The sequence below is a fragment of the Thamnophis elegans genome, chromosome 5 (assembly GCF_009769535.1).
Source record: "Thamnophis elegans isolate rThaEle1 chromosome 5, rThaEle1.pri, whole genome shotgun sequence".
Classification (NCBI taxonomy): domain Eukaryota; kingdom Metazoa; phylum Chordata; class Lepidosauria; order Squamata; family Colubridae; genus Thamnophis; species Thamnophis elegans.
In genome coordinates, this window is record NC_045545.1 from 20,785,259 (window position 1) to 20,803,692 (window position 18,434).

An 18,434-nucleotide genomic window follows, 5' to 3' on the forward strand; every position below is an offset into this window, starting at 1 on the left:
ATGATAGCCAGCAGAAGATCAAACATCAGACTGCTTTACTGAACTTTGATTAATTCCAGACATTCTAAAACCTACTTCAATAAGATGTCCCCAGCAAGCTTTAATTATAATTCAGTTAGATCTAAGTTTCTCTCTTGAAGAAGACTGGAGAGGACAGCTGTGCCATTCTTATGAGACATCACAGGAAATTAGCATTGGACAAGTACCAGAGAGTTCCTTTCAAGAAAGGTTTCATCTGCTGCTTCTATATTCCTTCAGATTCAGTCCTGCTGAGTTTCCTGACTTTTCCCCACTCTCCAAACTCCCCAGAAACCTGACACAATGATCTTGAAGCATGTTTTTGGGCTAAGAAAAGAGGATCCTCAGATAACAACTGGAGAATCCTATCATGAAGGGATGACTTGCAAAGTCACGTCCTCAAGAGAAGGTTTGCCTTATTAATTGTCTGTTGTGTGAATATAGGATTCAATGTGTTTCAGATAAACATCTAAGTGAATGGTTTCTTGTATACTCTTAGTTCATAGATGACCCCAGGATGATTTTTATGCTATGTTAAGGCAGCATTTTGGTTTCCTTTACTTAAAAAAAGACCTCTAAAAACTTAACTATATAGTTCAGAACATGTGTCCATTTTTAGATAAATCTTGTCATTTAGCCAAGAAGGAAACAAAAAAAAAACACTTGTAATAATCTATTATATAGAATTTTGAATGATTTGTAGTGCCTTTCACCTTAATAGGTAGAGATGAAAGTGCATACCAACTGATAAATGTCTTTGCAAGATCAATTTTAATTTGATTTTAATCCGTCTTTTTACATTCATAAAAATTTTAAAATATATATTTTTCTCACAATACATTAAGTTATGAACATGATTTTGGCATGGTTTTAACTAATGTCCAATCTAGAGATTGTTCTCTAGGTGATTTAACTAATATATATAGTTAAATCACTATATATATTAGTTATACATTTTTAAAGAGTAAAACATACAAATACAATTTTAAACATACAACACCCCACCACCCCCCGCGGTGACAGTCATTCACAGCTTTTTTTTTTCCTTCCTCATTGTTAGGTCTCTAAGCCACATCTTCTCATTACAAAATTCAAAATTTAACTAATTAATATTAATTTTATCGTCAGCATGATTAAGTTGGCATTATTTCTCTGCAAGCAAGTTTTGCATTGTTGCTTAGCCTCAATATATTCTTTAAAATGCTTTTGTGGCTAAGTTAGAAAACTATATCTATAAATAAAAACTATATGGCATTATACCATTATTCAATTGCTGATGTTTAGTGGTTACATTACAAAACTATTTAAACATTAAAAAGAATAAAATATATTTATTTTCATCATGAATCCAATCAAAAAGGAGGAAATGATAATAATCACTATCCCAATGTCAGAGGCCACCTCAAAATAAAAATTAACTGTCAATATTCTTGGATAAAAAGGAATATCTTAGTTTTGTAGTCAAAGTTTAACCAAACGGGAGTCTCACATGTTTTCCAAAGAACAGGATTCCATGCGTCATTCATTTAATAACCCCTTGAAGTTATAATGGCACTGAAAAAAGTGCAACCATTCCTCACACTTAAGACCACAGCAGCTTCCCCTCAGTCACATGATCAAAACTTGGTCTCTTGCAACCGGCATAAATTTATGATGGCCACAAGCAGAGTCATTGGGAGAAGGTTGGATTTGCTTAATGAACATGTGATTCACTTAACAACTACAATGATTCACTTAACTGTGGCAATAAAGGTTGTAAAACTGGGCATGGCTCATTTAACAACTGCTTTACAGAGCAATGGAAATTTTGCCCCTAATTCCGGTTATTAGTCAAGTTACCTATAAGGTAAATCCTGCTGTTCTGACCCAGCTTCCCCAAATGACAAAACATCTGAATTCAATCACCGATTCCTTTATTAGGAGTGCCAGCAGCCCCGGCAAAAAGTCTCCCCTCACAGCAGGCTAACAAGTCTGCCCTCTGCCTTTTATCCGCAGAGCTAGGGTGGGGCTTTGCAGTGGTGGCTCTTCTGTCCTAAGGATTGGCCCACAGATTTTCACTGCTCTTCTCTCCTCTGCCTTCTGAGCCTCAGGCACTAGACCCTGCTGTTTCGGTTCACCGACAAATGTGCGCTCGACAAATGTGCGCTCGACAAATGTGCGCCGACAAAACTGCGCTGACGAAACCGCACCGCGATGAAACAAACAACATTCCACAACACAAAAACAACATTCTAACCCTAACCCCTAACATTTTTGTATTGTGGAATGTTGTGTTTTTCGTTGCCGCGTGGTTTCGTCAGCCGATTTTGTCGGCGCGCATTTGTCGGGTGCACATTTGTCGGGTCATGGCTGTTTCTTCTCTTCCTCATCAGCCACCTCAAGACCTGGGGGCTGTTGACTCTCCATGTGAGGGCTGATGGACGGCCCAGGCTCCACCTCTGTTTCTGTCTCCGAAAACGCCATACCCTCTTCCCCCTCGGAGTTCACAAGTTGCCTTGATGCTGATTCCGACTCCCACGCCTCCTCATCTGATTTGACTGCTGGAGGGGCCAGCAGCCAACAGGACACAAAAGGTTCTCTTGTCTTCCCTAAACACCATGTAATCATTTATCAGGTCTATCATCTGCTTATCACAAACGGAAATGTAAAATGTAAAATTATCTTACCATTCCTGAAAAATGCTCTTCTTGACTGGTTGCCATTAAGTGGAGGCAGTGACCTTTTTTCTGGACTGACAAAAGTGTCCCATTTGACTTTTTCTGCTCCCCCCAGTTCCTTTACTTTTTGTAAGCAGCTTTCCAGATACTCCACGGGATCATCGGGTTTGCAGCACATTAATCCATTCAGCAAACTCTGAAACATAAAGAGATTGACTGACCAATGCAATTTAATGAAGTCAAAAATAAATTTATAGTCTAGGGCCCAAGAATTCCGGAGCAGTACTAGACAGCAGTAAAAAGCTAGAATTTTCTACATCTCTGGAGAGTTATTTAACAGACTAGATTAAACAGGAAACCCTAAGACTAAAATTATAAAATCCCTGTTTTTTTCATACCTAAACATGTCATTCCTTTTTGAAATAAGCAATATTATGCAAACCACAGAGAGGAAGACAGAAGAAGAAAAGATCTTGAGATCAGAAAGGAAAGGGAATTACTAAATCCAAATTACTCTGACTCTATTTACAATACCTCTCCATATTTTCAGATTCTTGGGAGCTTTCTCACTACCGTACCACTCCTGTCCCACTTCATACTTTGCTTTCATTTTTACTCTTCTTTCCAATTTTGTGTTATGCTATTGACCTAAGAGATATGATAAGTACAAGCCGTAAAATTAAAATGTGGTTTATTAAACCTATAAATTCTTAGTCATAAAGCTGTAATATAGAGTCTGTGATTGTTTTCGTAATAATGTAAATCATCCACTTTTGTATAAAATAGCTAATTGTTTCATACTACGGAAGGTGCAGTCAAAGAGAGAAAAATCAATATTTCCATTTCGACAATTTGTGAACTGACATATAATGAGGCTAACCACAGATATAACCCCCCCTTTCAATTTAATTGCATGTCCTTCTATTTTTGAAGCAAGTCCATGAGAGTGGATGATTTTAATTACAAGCTACATGTACAATATATGCAGTAAATAACCTACATCTCAAGATTCATAGGCTACACATTGTAAATTGCACTGCCAAATTCCCTAGTGGTAAAACGGTGTATAGACTTTGGGAAGTTGTTAAAAATGAATATGGTTGCTGGTTTGGGTGATAAATGTTAGTCTTACCAAACATACATCCCAAGTTCTATCTTGTTCTAGAATATATTTTCGGTCAGGGTAAGAAAATCAGATACAGTACTCTCCAAATGGTTTGGCTTCCAGTTACCACCAGCAGCCATGGTGGCTGTGGTAGAACTTCTAAAGATGGCCTGATTCCAAAGGGTTTTACTTTATTTTGTGACACACTAGGGTCAAATGCCATTATTGTGTAAACTTTCATAGATTACTGTCTATTTCCATGGAAAGATCACTTAGGAAAAAATTATATGTACATAATGGTCGTCAAACATTTTGCAGAATGTAAAACAGAGAGAGGTTGGCATGAATGAGCTGGTTAACAAATACCATGTTGAATCAGATCACCTCCCCTTGTTTTAGGCTTCTTTCTGCTTCATTTTCTATAGGTAGACAACTTACAACAGCCCATTTAGTGACCGTTCAAAGTTACAGCGGCACTGAAAAAAGTGAGCTATGACCATTTTTCACACTTATGACTGTTGTAGCATCCCCATGGTCATGTGATTTACATTCAGATGCTTGACAACTGATTCATATTTATGACAGCTTCAGTGTCTCGGAGTCATGTGATCCTCCTTTGCAACCTTCTGACAAATAAAGTCAATGAGGAAACTAGATTCATTTAACAACTGTGTCACTAATATAACAACTGCAGTGATTCACTTAACAAGTGTGACAAGAAAAGTCGTAAAATAGGGCAAAACTCACTTAACAAATTTCTCACTTAACAACATAAATTTATGGCTCAGTTGTAGTCATAAGTTGAAGATTACCTTATTTTATTTCTGCAGGAGCATGCTACACTTACTAAATATGAACTCACAACTTCTGATGTCACTAGAGATAGTACTCCACTTAACAATCATTCATTTAGTGACCGTTTAGTTACAGACACAGGCACAGAAAAAAGTTTCCTTTAATCAATTCTCATGCTTACAATTGTCACAGCATCTTAAGTCACATGGTCAAAATCCAGATGTTTGGCAAGTGGCATGTATTTACGACAATTGCTTGTCTCAGGATAATTTGATCCGACAAGCAAAGTCAGTGGAGAAGCTGTATTTCTTTAATGACCATGTGATTCATTTAACAACATCAGTGATTTGCTTAACAACCATGGCAAAAAAGGCTGTAAAATTCCCTTGAATTTTTCCTTGAACAGAAATTTTGGCCCCCATTGTTCTAAGTTGAGGACTCCCTATATATTCCTGTTCTATCTTTGAAGACTTGAGAGTTTTATATCAATGGCAATCATAAGATATTTCCTGTTTGCTTATCTAAGTTTTACAGCTCATAACACGTTGGCAAACAGAAATATGGTACAATCATTTCTCCAAAAGAAGGGCTTTGGAGAGAAACTTTTTGTTCTGAACTGAGTTTAGGAACATTGAAAACAGACATGGTATTTCAAAAGCTCTATTTTGATACATGATACTCATCATTTTATTATGAATTAGCACTTAAATATTCTAACAGTAAAATAAGCATGACAGTACATGACACAATTGCCAAGATCTGCAGTATTTAGGAAAAAGTAGGGATTACAGCTATGGGTCTAAATTATTCTGAATTTAGATACTTGTTTTCTGTGGACTGCTACAACTGAAAAGATGATAGGTTCTAAAGTCTTCATAGTGATACAAATTTTCTATATATAGAATTTTAATTGGAAGAGAACATTCAGTCATCCATACTTGCATTCCAAGACAATAATACTTCTGAATAATTGGATAGTTTCAAAATACATTCAAAATTAGGGACAAGACTACTTCCCTAAAGTTATAAAGTCTCCCTCTGTATATTACATAGCCAGAAGTAATTGATAAGGCTGGAGAGTTGTTTTTTTTTCTATGACAGTTGTTAGCAATTTGATGAACCTAAACAATATAAAAGTTAACCGCTATTTTAAAAAATACAGTATTTTAAAAAATAAATAATATCACTGAACATTTCCTTAACCTCAGATAAAGGAGGGATCCCCAATTCCTGGTCCGCGGACCTGTACCGGTACCATTTGTGTGGCCTGTTGGGGACTAGGTCGCAAAAGTGGCAGGTGAGTGTGCAATGCTCTATTTGTGCGCATGAAACCATCCCCTCCGTCTACTGCCACTCCAGTCCACAGAGCCAGAAATGTTGGGGATCACTGAGAATGTTTTATTCTGAGCTACTGAGGAGGCAGGAGATGATTGAACCAGTAACTACTTTATTTAACACAACCAGTAACAAGAATAAACTTCAGACCCTCTGACAGCTTTTTATACCCGAGCTGTCAGAGTAATAACCAATCAGCTGTTCGCGATTCTCCCGCCAGCCGGCTGCCCCGTTGTAGCCAATGGGGTGGTTTCTTTCCTTGACGCCCTGTGTGGACTTAACAGAGATAAAGTACAGATAGTTGTCATCTAGCAACCATTTGCAGTTACAACAGTGATGATAAACTTTGCAACCAATCCTCGCAGTTACAACCTTCACAGGTCTACCAACCAAAGAAAGCAAAAAAAGATCGCAAGCGTAGTTGCAGTTTCATTTAGCTACCACTTCACTTAACAACCAAGTTGGTGGTCCCATTTGTGATCAGTAAAAAAAGCACTACCTCTACTTTGTAGATAACATTATCAGATTGAAGTATTTGGGTGCGATACCAGCAAGGCAATCTAGGGCTGCAAATTAAACTATAGATTAATCCATAGTTGAAAAACATCCAAGTATATATCATTTCCATCCTGCTGTTAAGAAAACAATATGTACCTCAGGAAGTGAATCCTATTTAAGCAATATTTTATTTAGGAATACTTATTTGGAAGGAAGCCTTATTAAACCCAGTGATAATTGTTTCCAATCACCAAGGATTGGATTATAGCCCTACTTTCATTATAAATGCATGTGCTTAGAATTTCACGCCCCAAGAATATATAAAAGAATTATTTCTGAACAAGCATTGTGCTGATTTATCAGCAGCTGTTTGATTTAGCAAGAAAAAAAAAGCCTGTAAATAAATGTTGTAAATGTAAAACAGCATTGCATTGTCCAGGACTAATTTGCTTGTTTTATATTCGGAAAGGAAGGCTAAAAGTTTTAAATGCTGTATTTTAATAATACTGCAACATTTGTAAAACAGCTACTTTACATAACTGTTATTTCACTCTTGAGGCTTGCAAGAGTTTGCCTCTAACGCAGCAACTAAAAAACAATAACAACCTCGGAAGCATGTGGATCACATATTCTCACAACCCTCTTCAGAAATGTTAAAAAAAGCTTTTTCATTTTAAGGTTTGCAATTTTCTAAGTTTCAAAATTATATCAAAAACAACACTGCTCTATTGCTGCTGCATAAATTAACTATTGCATGGTTATAACTTGGCAAGAGATAGACTGGATTGGATCCCTGCCACAAGCATTTTTCTTTCTCTTCTCTGCCTGGAGAAGACAGGGATATTTTAATTCAGGAATGCACAAAGCTCTGACAGATTGAACATCATTCAGAATGTCTGTTTCAGATTTCTTCCTCTATCTCAACCAGGTTTTAAAGTCTTTTTATCATTGCTTTTGAATGGCAGTTTTTAATGGGAATTTATTTATGTATCTATTTATCAAATTTACATAGCCACCCATTTTGCATTTGAGGCATTTCAGCTGTCCTCACAAACACCCAGAGAGGAGGTTTTCACCTACCCAGATCATCAGTAAACTTGGGACAAACATGAATGGAAGTCAGCACAGGAACAATTACACAACTGTGCAGAGGAAAAAAATGGCATCTGCCTATATTCCCTGCCACTTTCTTTGTGTAATGCCTGCACATTTATAAACTATGTTAGCAATAAGAAAAGGATCTTGATGTATCCCATTGTTGCTCTATTTCTAATAGACTTCCCAAAGTCAAAATGTCTTCTTTGTTAGTATCTAAAGCGTGTCACAGGATTATCCTAATCTTAGGTAAATTTAAATCTTTATGATAAAAGATCTATTTATTCTTTTGACCTTCGTCTGTATTTTTCTCTTCTTCTTTTCCTTTCCCCCCCTCACCTGTTCTGGAAATCTAAAGTTTCTCTTAATATTATTCCTATTTCTCTGGACCTGATTTTATTTTCAGATGAAATGTTATCTTCTTATAGGCTGTCGTACCTTAGTCATATCTAGAATGGAATTCCCTAGCTTTTTTAATCTTCTAAAGCCATAGCAAATTACTAGTGTGCCTGACAACAAGTCTGAATAAGCCTTCATATGTGAGGATTTTACAGTATGGATATCGGTTATATAATAGTCTTCCTAAACTATGAAATGAAATGGTTTTATTGCCCTAAAAAGACACCTTCTGATAATCTGATCTCAGATACAGTGGCAAACAGCAAAAAATGAAATGTGCACATATACAGATAGTCCTCAACTTACAATCACAATTGACCCCAAAATGTAAGTTATTAAGTGAGAAATTTGTTAAGTGAGGTTAGCCCCATTTTATTACTTTTCTTACCACATTTGTTAAGCAATTGTTAAATTAGTAACATAGTTGTTAAGTGAATCTGGTTTTCCCATTGACTTTGCTTGTCAGAAGATCGCAAAGGGGATCGCATGACTCTGGGACACCGCAACCGTCATAAATGTGAGTCAGTTGTTAAGCATTCGAATGTAAATCACGTGATCATGAGGATGCTACAACGGTCATAAGTGACGAAAATAGTAATGTCACATATTTCAGTGCCATTGTAACTTTGAACGGTCATTAAATGAACTGTTGCAAGTCAAGGACTATCTGTCCTTTATAGAAATTATAAACAAGTTCCCCAATTCCATTAGGGAGCCCACAAAATATACTAAGCAGTGGGTGTGTTGTAAAGAACAGAGACCCAGAGGACTGAAAAATCAAAACATACTCATATGCATATATCCCAAGCAAAATTCTTTGACTGATGAAATACAGCTTGTCAAATTATTATGTCATGCCTCTACGACAATTCTAATAACTATTCCAAGGAATCCTCTGCGTGTTCAGAGTTGCAATGCAAATACCAACAGTTCACCGACAAAACTGCGCTCGACTGAACCGCGCCCGACTAAACCACGTCGCTGATGTCATCAAAAGGACGATAACAGCGTGGAGACAGAAACACGCTGTAAACCCTAAACCTAAAATTAACCCTTAAACCTAAACCTAACCCCCCTAAACCTAAACCTAACCCCCCTAAACCTAATCCTAAACCTAATCCTAACCCTTAACCTAACCCTAAACCTAACCCTTAACCTAACCCTAAACCTAAACCTAACCCTTAACCTAACCCTAAACCTAACCCTAAACCTAACCCTTACCTTAAGTTGAATCGGCTTGCTTTCAAAGCGCTATTTAAAACGCCCTTCTTTCTCCGCGCTGGCTGTTGTCGCCCTGTTGATGACATCAGCGACGCGGTTTAGTCGAGCGCGGTTTTGACGGGTCACGAATACCAACGTCTTTCAAATCCTTGTTTTTATTTGTTGAGAAAAGTGATTATAATTCTTGCAAAGGCCTACTGAACCTCTTGCCCCTTACATAGTCAGGCCAGATATGTCAATATATAGGATATTCTTTATTTGCAAAAATGAATAAATGGAGCAAAATTTACTTTTTAAATGGAAACAGACATTGTTCTTCTCACAGAGAAGAGTTACATTGGTGTATTTGTCTTTCTCAGAGATTAATATTGGTTTATTTATGTAGTGCAGGGGTGTCAAACTCAATTTCATTGAGGGCTGCATTAGAGTTGTGTTTGACCTCAAGGAGCCTGCATGGGCATTGCCAGGGTGGGCATGGCCAGCATGACATCACTTGTGTCAGGGGACCCCTGTAGGGCCCGAGCACTCTGCCAGTGAAAACAGGCTCCTGGGCTCCATTTTCAGCTGTGACAGCCTCCTGCAACCATCTGCCAGCGAAAATGGAGCTCAGGAGGGCTGCATGTGGCCCCTGTGAGCTCCAATTTTGCTGGTAGAGGCACCGCAGGCTGGTCCTTCGCTATTTCCAGGGCAAATGGGCCAAATCTAAGCACCCTGCGGGCTGGATCCGGTCCCCGGGTTTTGAGTTTGACACCCTGATCTCCTGCATGATTGTCCAGCCTTTTGAGCTGCCTGGACTGGCACTGAGTGAAGACGAATTTGTTTGGGGCCACATATAAAATACATAATATAGTTAACAAATATAAATAAAAAACTTCCTTTATTCTTTATTATCTTGTGGGGCCACATTACTAGCTGTTCAAAACTACATGAAGCCCATGCGCTGTGGGTTGGTCTACTATATATTCGTCATTAAACACTCCAGAATTATTACACAACTTCCTCGCAGTTGTATCTCTAAAATGGGAATAAGGGGATAATAGGGCTTAGAAAATACAATAAGTGAGATTGGAAAGTCTTCTGAATATTAAACAGGCTACATAATGACATATAAGAGAACAATTTTGAAATGTTTGATAATGATTGAAATTAAAGATGTTATTGTTTATATACACGGAGATCCCTCCTGAGATCCATAATGGTTCCCATACTGATGGCATTTTGGATGGCACTGAAGATTTAGTACTCCTCTGAAGTCTAGGGGTAATGAAGTTGTTCCTTGGTTATAGTTGTTTTCTATCTGTTTTTGCATTGAGTGTCCAGATCCCATCTTCTCTATCTATTTTGCACTCTGTTTTAATATTGGTTTGCTAAATGATAAGCCATACAAAGATGACACTTAAATCAAGCCAAAAAAATAAAATAAAATTAGTATCTTCTGCACATGTAAGTTAGCATCTGTCAGGAGAAGTAGCTTGGGTCTGCAGGAGGGCAGTTAAAAAGAAGCTCTTTGATCCCATCTGAAAATGTTAGGACACTTTTAAAATGTTTTGTGATAGTTCTGTGGATCTTAATTATGAGCATCATTTTGTTTCAATCCCATATTTTTCTATTTGTATATTATAAACTATCTCAATTATCCATTGAGCAGAGTGGCAGAGTATTAATGAATTAACAAATAATATTATTTAGCTGAGAATATGTTCTAACCAATTCAACTACACTTACTTTAAATAAATAGATAGGATTACATGGTAAGAATATAATAACATGTACATTTATGAAGAAAGAATTCTATTGTACTCAGTGGGGTTTTCTGGACTTTTTTGTGTGGGGGGGGGAGAATTGAAGACAGCTCTGCTAAAAAAGCTGAAGATTAAGCAAAATGAAAAACCAATTAGTGGATTAACTCTTCATAATTCCACTCCAGAAAAAGAGTGTGCTTGTTTTGAGATCATTCACAAGTGCTTCATACAGTTGTTTCTAGGAGAGATTACGGAACAGAGGTTTATGCCGGGTTTAGAAAATAGCTATCTGGTTTACCACATGGTTGGCACCTTTAAGACCACTGAGTTCATATAATCCCTTTTTCTAATCACTTTCAGAAATTGTTTAACTGCATTTTAAGCTATTAGGAACCTTTGAATTGCCAAACCGTAAAAAATTGGCTGTGAGTTTCCTTTAACCCTTAATGAAAGAAGTTTTAATGCAAGTTTAAGGATCTTTTTTAAAAATCTGAAATAAACAGCAAAGGGGTAATTACAGTTTTGATTTTAATTAGAAAGGCCAGATAAATTTGAAATAAGATTCTGGAATTATAAGAATCATTCCTGTGGGAAAATACTGTTGCTTTGATTTAAAAAAAAAAAAACAGGATACTTTGGAACTTTAAAGGCTAAATTATTGAGGAAGCACAAGGAAGTAATGATTACAATTAAAGGAAAAGTGGATTTAAAAATGACAAGCTAGAAGAGTGATATGGGAAAAGATGTTACACTGCACATACAAAAGAAACCACTTTATGGCTTAATAATTAAAAGGGATATGCAAATAAACCAAGACAGGGATCTGGATGATCTTCCTCTATTGGATTTATAAAAGAAGCTTGTTAAACCTTTGAAGAACTTTGTGAAAAGGGACAAAGAAATAAATGAAAAGAAATAAACTTTTAGGCCACTATCAATATAGTTACAAAAGAAAGGGAGGAATATAAAGTTGGTTTAGTTGATCAAGGTTAAAATAAATACATGTTATCACTGGTAACCTTTAGTGGGCTTTTGCTGATCAGGACTGAAATGACTAGGTTTTAAACTATTTGTTTATAAATAAGAGATGCAATATAAGAGGAAGACATCATGCATTGCATTTTAAGATGATGATTACTAACACTGTTTATTCTTGTGATAAAAGGGAAAGTTATTTCTTTATATATTTTTTCTATAATATATTGTTATTTTTCTCTCCTTTCTATTTCTTTTTCTTCTCTTCACCTTCATTTTTTTCTTTTTCTTTTTCTAGTTTGTATTAAGTTTTTATCACTGTAATTGTAATGTTTAATAAAATTAATATTTGAAAAAGAACTTAATTTTTTCTATAAGAACATTATACTGCTAAAATCTAGTCTAGAATTTTCTGTTTATGGTCTAATGATTAAATAATACAAATAGAATGATTTGAGATGCCCTATTTAAGATTTAGTAAATCACAAATGTATTTGTCTTCTTAGAACAGTCATTTAGAATAAAAATCTTAAAGTCTCCCATATTGTCACATGTCATATAAAAATCTTCAGCATTTTTATTATTAAAAACGAACAGTGATAATGGAAATAGTCTTTCTGAAGCATTGTTTTACATTCAGGTAATTGTGCGTCAGACAAAATCTTTTGGATCACATAATATTGCACTAAAAGGAAACAATGCATAAAAGACAGCTGTGACTACAAGCCATGTCCCTATGAAGTCACAAGGAATGCCTCCTGAATGAAATGCCATCCGGTATGAATGAAATAGCACACTGGAGCATCTCCAGTGGTAAGCCTCTTCTGCTTTTGCTTCATGGATGCAAAACCATCAAAGTTTTCCAACCCGATTAATCCCAAAATATCAAGGAAAATGGCACCTTTCTTCTGCCTGCTAATTAGCAATTCTACACACATTTCTCAATGACAAGGTTAGAAACAAATACTGGAAACAAAGTCAATGGTGAAGCCAAGGCAACCAGAAGTAAGGTTGCTGCTTCACAGAGGGAGAACAGGATGAGTGAGGAAGACCAGAAAGGGAGAGAGAAAATGAGCTGTTGAGAAGATCTACACTAAAGCAACCATCTGGAAGTCAAGGGCACCAACTGAGGAACCTCAAGAAGGTTACCTTGGCAGTTGGCACACATGTTCCAGCTGTTCCAAGCCCCTTCTCAGCGTCTCCTAAGAATCAAGAGTTCCAAAGCTAGAACTGTTGTGGGGGGGGGGGGAACCAACCCCAAAACAAAACCCTAACCCTAACCTCTATTTCAGATCTTCTGCCTCCAGCTTGGAGCGTCCGCAGCAACGGGTTAAGGGACGCCTGAAGCTAATGCAGGGAAAAAGCCGGTCACCACTTCTTCAACCGACTCAGTTCCACCGCCACTTCTCCCCGCCACGATCCTAGCGTCCCTTGTTTGCCCTCTTTCTTTCCTCCCGCCTTGCTCGGTCCCTTCTCGTCTTTTACATCCCGGGATCCCTGCAACCTTCTCCCTTTAAGACGCCCCTGGATCTCTGCATCCTTTCCTTCCCTCCCCGTTTTCCTCCGACTTTGGGGAAACTTGTTCCGCTGGCGGAGGCGAGCGGCAGCAAAGCGACGGCCGGTCCCCGAGGTTCACCTGCCCACCGAGGTGTGCTCGTACCTCGAAAAGCTGCGGGATCTCCCTCCTGGTCAGGTAATCTTTGGCGTCGCAGCTGCTCATGCCGCCTGGCGGAGACAAGGCGATGGCGCGCGATTTGGGGTAGCTTGGCTGGCGCGGCTGGCGCTTTAGAGCCCGGCTCTTTCTCGGCTCTTCGCCCCCAGCGCTCCGGTCCTTGTCCCTGGCAAAAACCGCTCGCTCTTGGAAGGCGAGGCGATCAGAGAGAAGCGGCGGCAGCAGCAGCAACAGCAGCGCCTCCGCTCTTCCTCACCCGAGCTGCCTTTACCCTCCCAGCTCAACCCGCGCGCCGCCAGTCAAGCTGGGGCTGCTGGGGGTGGGTGGGAGTGGGTGGCTGCTCTGGAAAGGCGCCGGGGAGGGAGGAGACTGTCTCCAAATCGCACGATCGCGCTTTTCTGTACACACATACACATATACACGCGCACGCGCGAGCACGTGGCGCTCCTGAAAAAGAAAGAGAGGCGGCGATCGAGCCGGTTGTTCGTGGCTTTCCATGGGGTGTGCGCCCTTGGAGCCTGGTTCCGGAAACCTTCCCCTATCGGCGAGCCCACGATGGCCGGCCCTTTTACAAAGTTTACGCTCTACGAAGCCAAGATTTCTGCAACCTCAAGCTCAGCCTTCGCGCCCGGCGGCTGATCTCGGGCTTTTCCATTCTCACGGAGTACAGGAACGCGGGGGGGGTGGACATCTGGATTGAAGGCGAAATTGGGGAGAAGATTCCTGAAACGGTGTTCCTTCATTTGGGCGTATGTGTGCGTGCGTGTGTGCGCCAAGGGGAAGATCCACTTATGGACTAAATTAAATATTTAGACCAAAAAATGCCCATATTATTGAAGGCAGTCTCAACATCTCAAGTTCAGCTGCTTAGTTATCGAATTTATTTAGCCATCCACATCACAGACCTGACCCTGGGTGGCATATAATAAAACAACCAGTTAAAAAAAATAGAAAATAAGGAGGAAAAACAATTTAGACACTTATATAAATGAGACTACAAGAGAATGGACCAAGGTGTAATCATCTTTGGGGGGGGGGCTTTTTCTCTGGCATCCTCAATGTTGGAAGAACCATGTTTTGAAGGATTTCCTAAATGCCAACATCTGGCTACTCTCACCTGGGCTGGAGAATGATGCTGCAGAGAGCCACAGCAGAAGATGTGTTAAAATTAATGTCCTTCCTTACTGGATCTGATGGGACAGGTAAATTTAGCCAGGTGGCCTCTCAAATAAACTGATTCCATGCCATGTATGACTTTATAGGTCAAAAATAGTACCTTGAATTGAACCCAGAAGCAAACGAAATAAGGCAGCAATGGAACAAAGGTATAATGTGCCATTCTAGGGGCACACATAAGTGCTCCACACTGCCACGTTTTGTACCAGTTGAAGGTTCTGCATGCTCTTCAAGCAACAGTATGTAGCGCATATTACACTACAAGTAGTCTTCAACGTACAACAGTTTATTAGTGACTGTTCGAAGTTACAACAGCTCTGAAAGGTAACATGATCATTTTTCACACTGAGCATTGCAGCATTCCCGTGGTCATGTGATTTAGATTCGGGTGCTTGATAACTGGTTCATATTTATGACAATTGCAGTGTTGCACAGTCATGTGGTCACCTTTTGTGACCTTCTGACAAAGTCAATAGGAAAGCCAACAATATTGTTACTAATTTAACAACTGCTGCAATGAGTCACTTAATAAATATGGCAAGAAAAGTCATAAAATGGGTAAAACTCAAATTTAACAAATTTCTCACTTAGCAACATAAATTTTGGGCTAAAATGTCATAAGTTGAAGACTACCTATAGTCCATTTGGGAGGGAACCAGGACATGAATAACTGTGAGCAGTTGCAGGAGTGTGTGCAACTGGTGGTACACAGCATGAAGCTTCCAACATGAAGGGGCTGGATTTTGAGGGTCTATGATAATTTCCTGCAGCCAACTTGCCAGGGCAAGTTGCTGCAGCCAATTCACTGTGGACAACTCACCATGACCACCTCGCTGCAACACAACTCACTGTGGGACAAAAGTTACACTAATATCAAAGAAATGGTGGGATAGAACCATTACAGAAAGGATGCAAAAGGAGGGACAGAATGAAATGTGAATAGCAAAAATTAAAATAACTTTTTATTTATTTTAAATCATTAAATAGAATTGTTAAATTATTCTGTGGCAAGTTGGCTGTGACAATTTATTCTGCAGCGAGTTGGCTATGATGAGTTGACTGCAGCAAGTTGGCAGTGGCAAGTTGTCCCATTCCTGGTTTTGCTATGGTTTTAGTTATGGAAAGGAAAGAGTGCCATTAAATTCAACCTGTCTTGCTTCTGGACATAGAATTAACTTTTGTTCTCCCGCCTCATTGATCTCTGCTTTTCCTTGAACTTTTCTTTCAGAATGATTAATTTCAGATTGCTCCCCTGCTTTGGCTTTTAAATCACATCCAACAGTTCTTGCATACAGAGCATCTTTAGTCCTTTGTTCATATGCAATTTTCAGCAGTAGCAGAATGGTGGCTATCAAAGTATTCCCCTTGATCATCTATTTGAATAGTTTTATACTGATCCTTCATGCTGTGGAAAGCATCACTTTTTCTGTTTCCTGCTGACACGGTATTGCCACAATAAAAGGGAAGGAGGAAAAAAACCCATAATGTATCACCATTTTTCCCCAGATAAATGACTTGGAGATGTGGCAAGTTGTAGTTATTCATCCTTTCTTCTGATCTCTGACACTTTGCAGCTTAGTTATACTCCTGTGTTAGCCATGGCAGAAGGCCCGTTGATATGGCTTAACTAGGTTAGAATACTGATTATAGGCAAGATTGAATCCATACACAGCTGTTGATTTTCTCATTGAATTTGCAGTGAGGAAATGAAAAAAAAAAAGATTTACAGCCATGGAGTTTAAACTTGTTGCTTCTTTCTCCTATCTTTCTAAATCATGGTGAATTTGGCATGGTGCTTAGTAGACAAATAATTGTTCCTTTTGGAGTAATCTTTGACTAGGAACCAGTAGCTCCTCTCACAGTATCAGGTGTGCTGTTAACTACATATTAACTAATCGCTGGCCTGAAAATATTTGCAACCAAGGCATGAGGACAAGGCTTTGCTTAGCAAAGGTCATGCAGCTGACAAGATCAAGGTTGAAGGACTAGACCGTTTTCACAAAGCCATCTTTAATGTTAGCCCAGATAAGTACAAAATCTTGGAAACTGCAATAAGAATTTCCTACTTCCTTTATAGTGAGTTAAAATATCTCGGAATACTTTGAAACCATTTGTTCCCCAGATTGCTTCCCACCTGGGCTGATTTGCTCTTTTGTAAGATAATTTGTCAACTGACTCATCCAGTATTAACTCTTCTTTTCATTCTCCAGACGCCTCATAGTCTCTCTCTATCACTATAAAGGAGAAACAATTCAGGATGTCAAACTGGTGGCTTTCGGACCAGATGCGTCATGTTCAGGCCACACCCACTCCATCTCCACGAAGGGGAAAGCGTCGTGAAACATCACGTGATGGCAATGTGACTCCATGAGTTTGACACATGCTCTCTAGATAATCCAATGTATGGCCATAATTACCAACATGGTGAGTCCAGCGTGGTAATAAACCATAGTGAGGAAAGGTCTTGAGACAGAATTATCAGATGTCTCAAGATGGCGACTATAAATGGGAATGAGCTGAACTGAACTAAAAGTGAAAGGTTTCTATTTCTTCCGCAGCCCGTATTTTGTCTGCTGTCAGAATTCTCATTTCAAAGAAGTGGACTGTTTGGACATTAAATACCATTTTCTCCCCTGCCATCCTTAAAGATGAGGTTGGTGATTTCTCCTTGCTGTAAATAAATTCACTTACCCTCTTCCTGTATAATAACCAGAGAACAACTACAATGTGTACAGTCTTTCTGCAGCAAGCTTCCAGTCTCTGCATGATAATGACCAGCTGCATTTCAAAGAACGGATAAGTCTTTCTCAATCTTTTTATTTAGGAAATAAGAGAGCCAGTTGGTGTAGCGGTTAAGGCATCAGGCTAGAAGCTGGGAGACTTGAGTCTATTCCCACTTTAGACACAAAATGAGCTGGACACCTTGGGCCAGTCACTTTTTCTCAATCTTAGGAAAGAGTCAATGGCAAACCACTTCTGAAAAACTCTGCCAAGAAAACTGCAGGGACTTGTCCAAGCAGTCTCTGAGAATTGGACACTATTGAACAGAAATGCAATGAAACCCTTGAAATAATTTTCAAATCAATAGGAATCTTTGCATCCAAATTATTATATGTATATTGTAGCTCACGATGATTTTTTTCCCCATCACAATTTCTCCTCCAATTGAAAAAGGCTGGTGTAAATGAAAAACTAAATACATTACCAAGACTTATTTAAATTTGAATTTTAAATACAGGTAGTCCTCATTTAGCAAATGTTTACAGTTGTGACTGTGATCAAAATGTAACTTTGCAGCCAATCCTTGCATTTGCTACTTTTGTTGTAGTGTAAAGCAAAGGAAAGCTGAAGTAAGATCATAAATACAGTTTCAATTTCACTTAGCCACCACTTCATTTTACAGCTGAACTCCCAGTCTCAATTCCGGTTGCATATGCTATTTTATCCTTTAGAATATTTTTTTAAAACGCCTTCCATTTCTGTGAACAGTTATTGATCATCTTTTCCTTTCTTTCTCATCACCATGCATATCACTGAGATGGAAGAAGCTTTTGTGTTAGGAATTGGTACTTTGATGATTAAATCTTATAATGTCAGAGTGTGATCTTCTACTGTCTGCAAGGGGCATTCAGGCTGAAGGGCTTGTTAAATGATATAAAAATGTTCTATAAATCAACCCTCAAATATAAGAAACTAACAATGCATTGGAAACATACAATCACTAAAATCATGCAGAATAAAACTTT

At 38.6% G+C, this 18,434-nt stretch overlaps 1 protein-coding gene across 1 annotated transcript in view; it reads right to left on the reverse strand.

Annotated features, from left to right (window-relative positions):
• AK5 (adenylate kinase 5) overlaps nucleotides 1-13,849 on the reverse strand; it is a 131,435-nt gene extending 117,586 nt beyond the window's left edge. The window contains exons 1-2 of the mRNA XM_032219099.1: nucleotides 13,501-13,849; nucleotides 2,685-2,871 (exon numbers count right to left, since the gene is read on the reverse strand). Of these exons, the coding sequence (XP_032074990.1) occupies nucleotides 2,685-2,871; nucleotides 13,501-13,560 (247 nt within the window). The 5' untranslated portion in view covers nucleotides 13,561-13,849. The remainder of the gene's footprint in view (nucleotides 1-2,684; nucleotides 2,872-13,500) is intronic.
• Nucleotides 13,850-18,434: the final 4,585 nt, after the last annotated feature.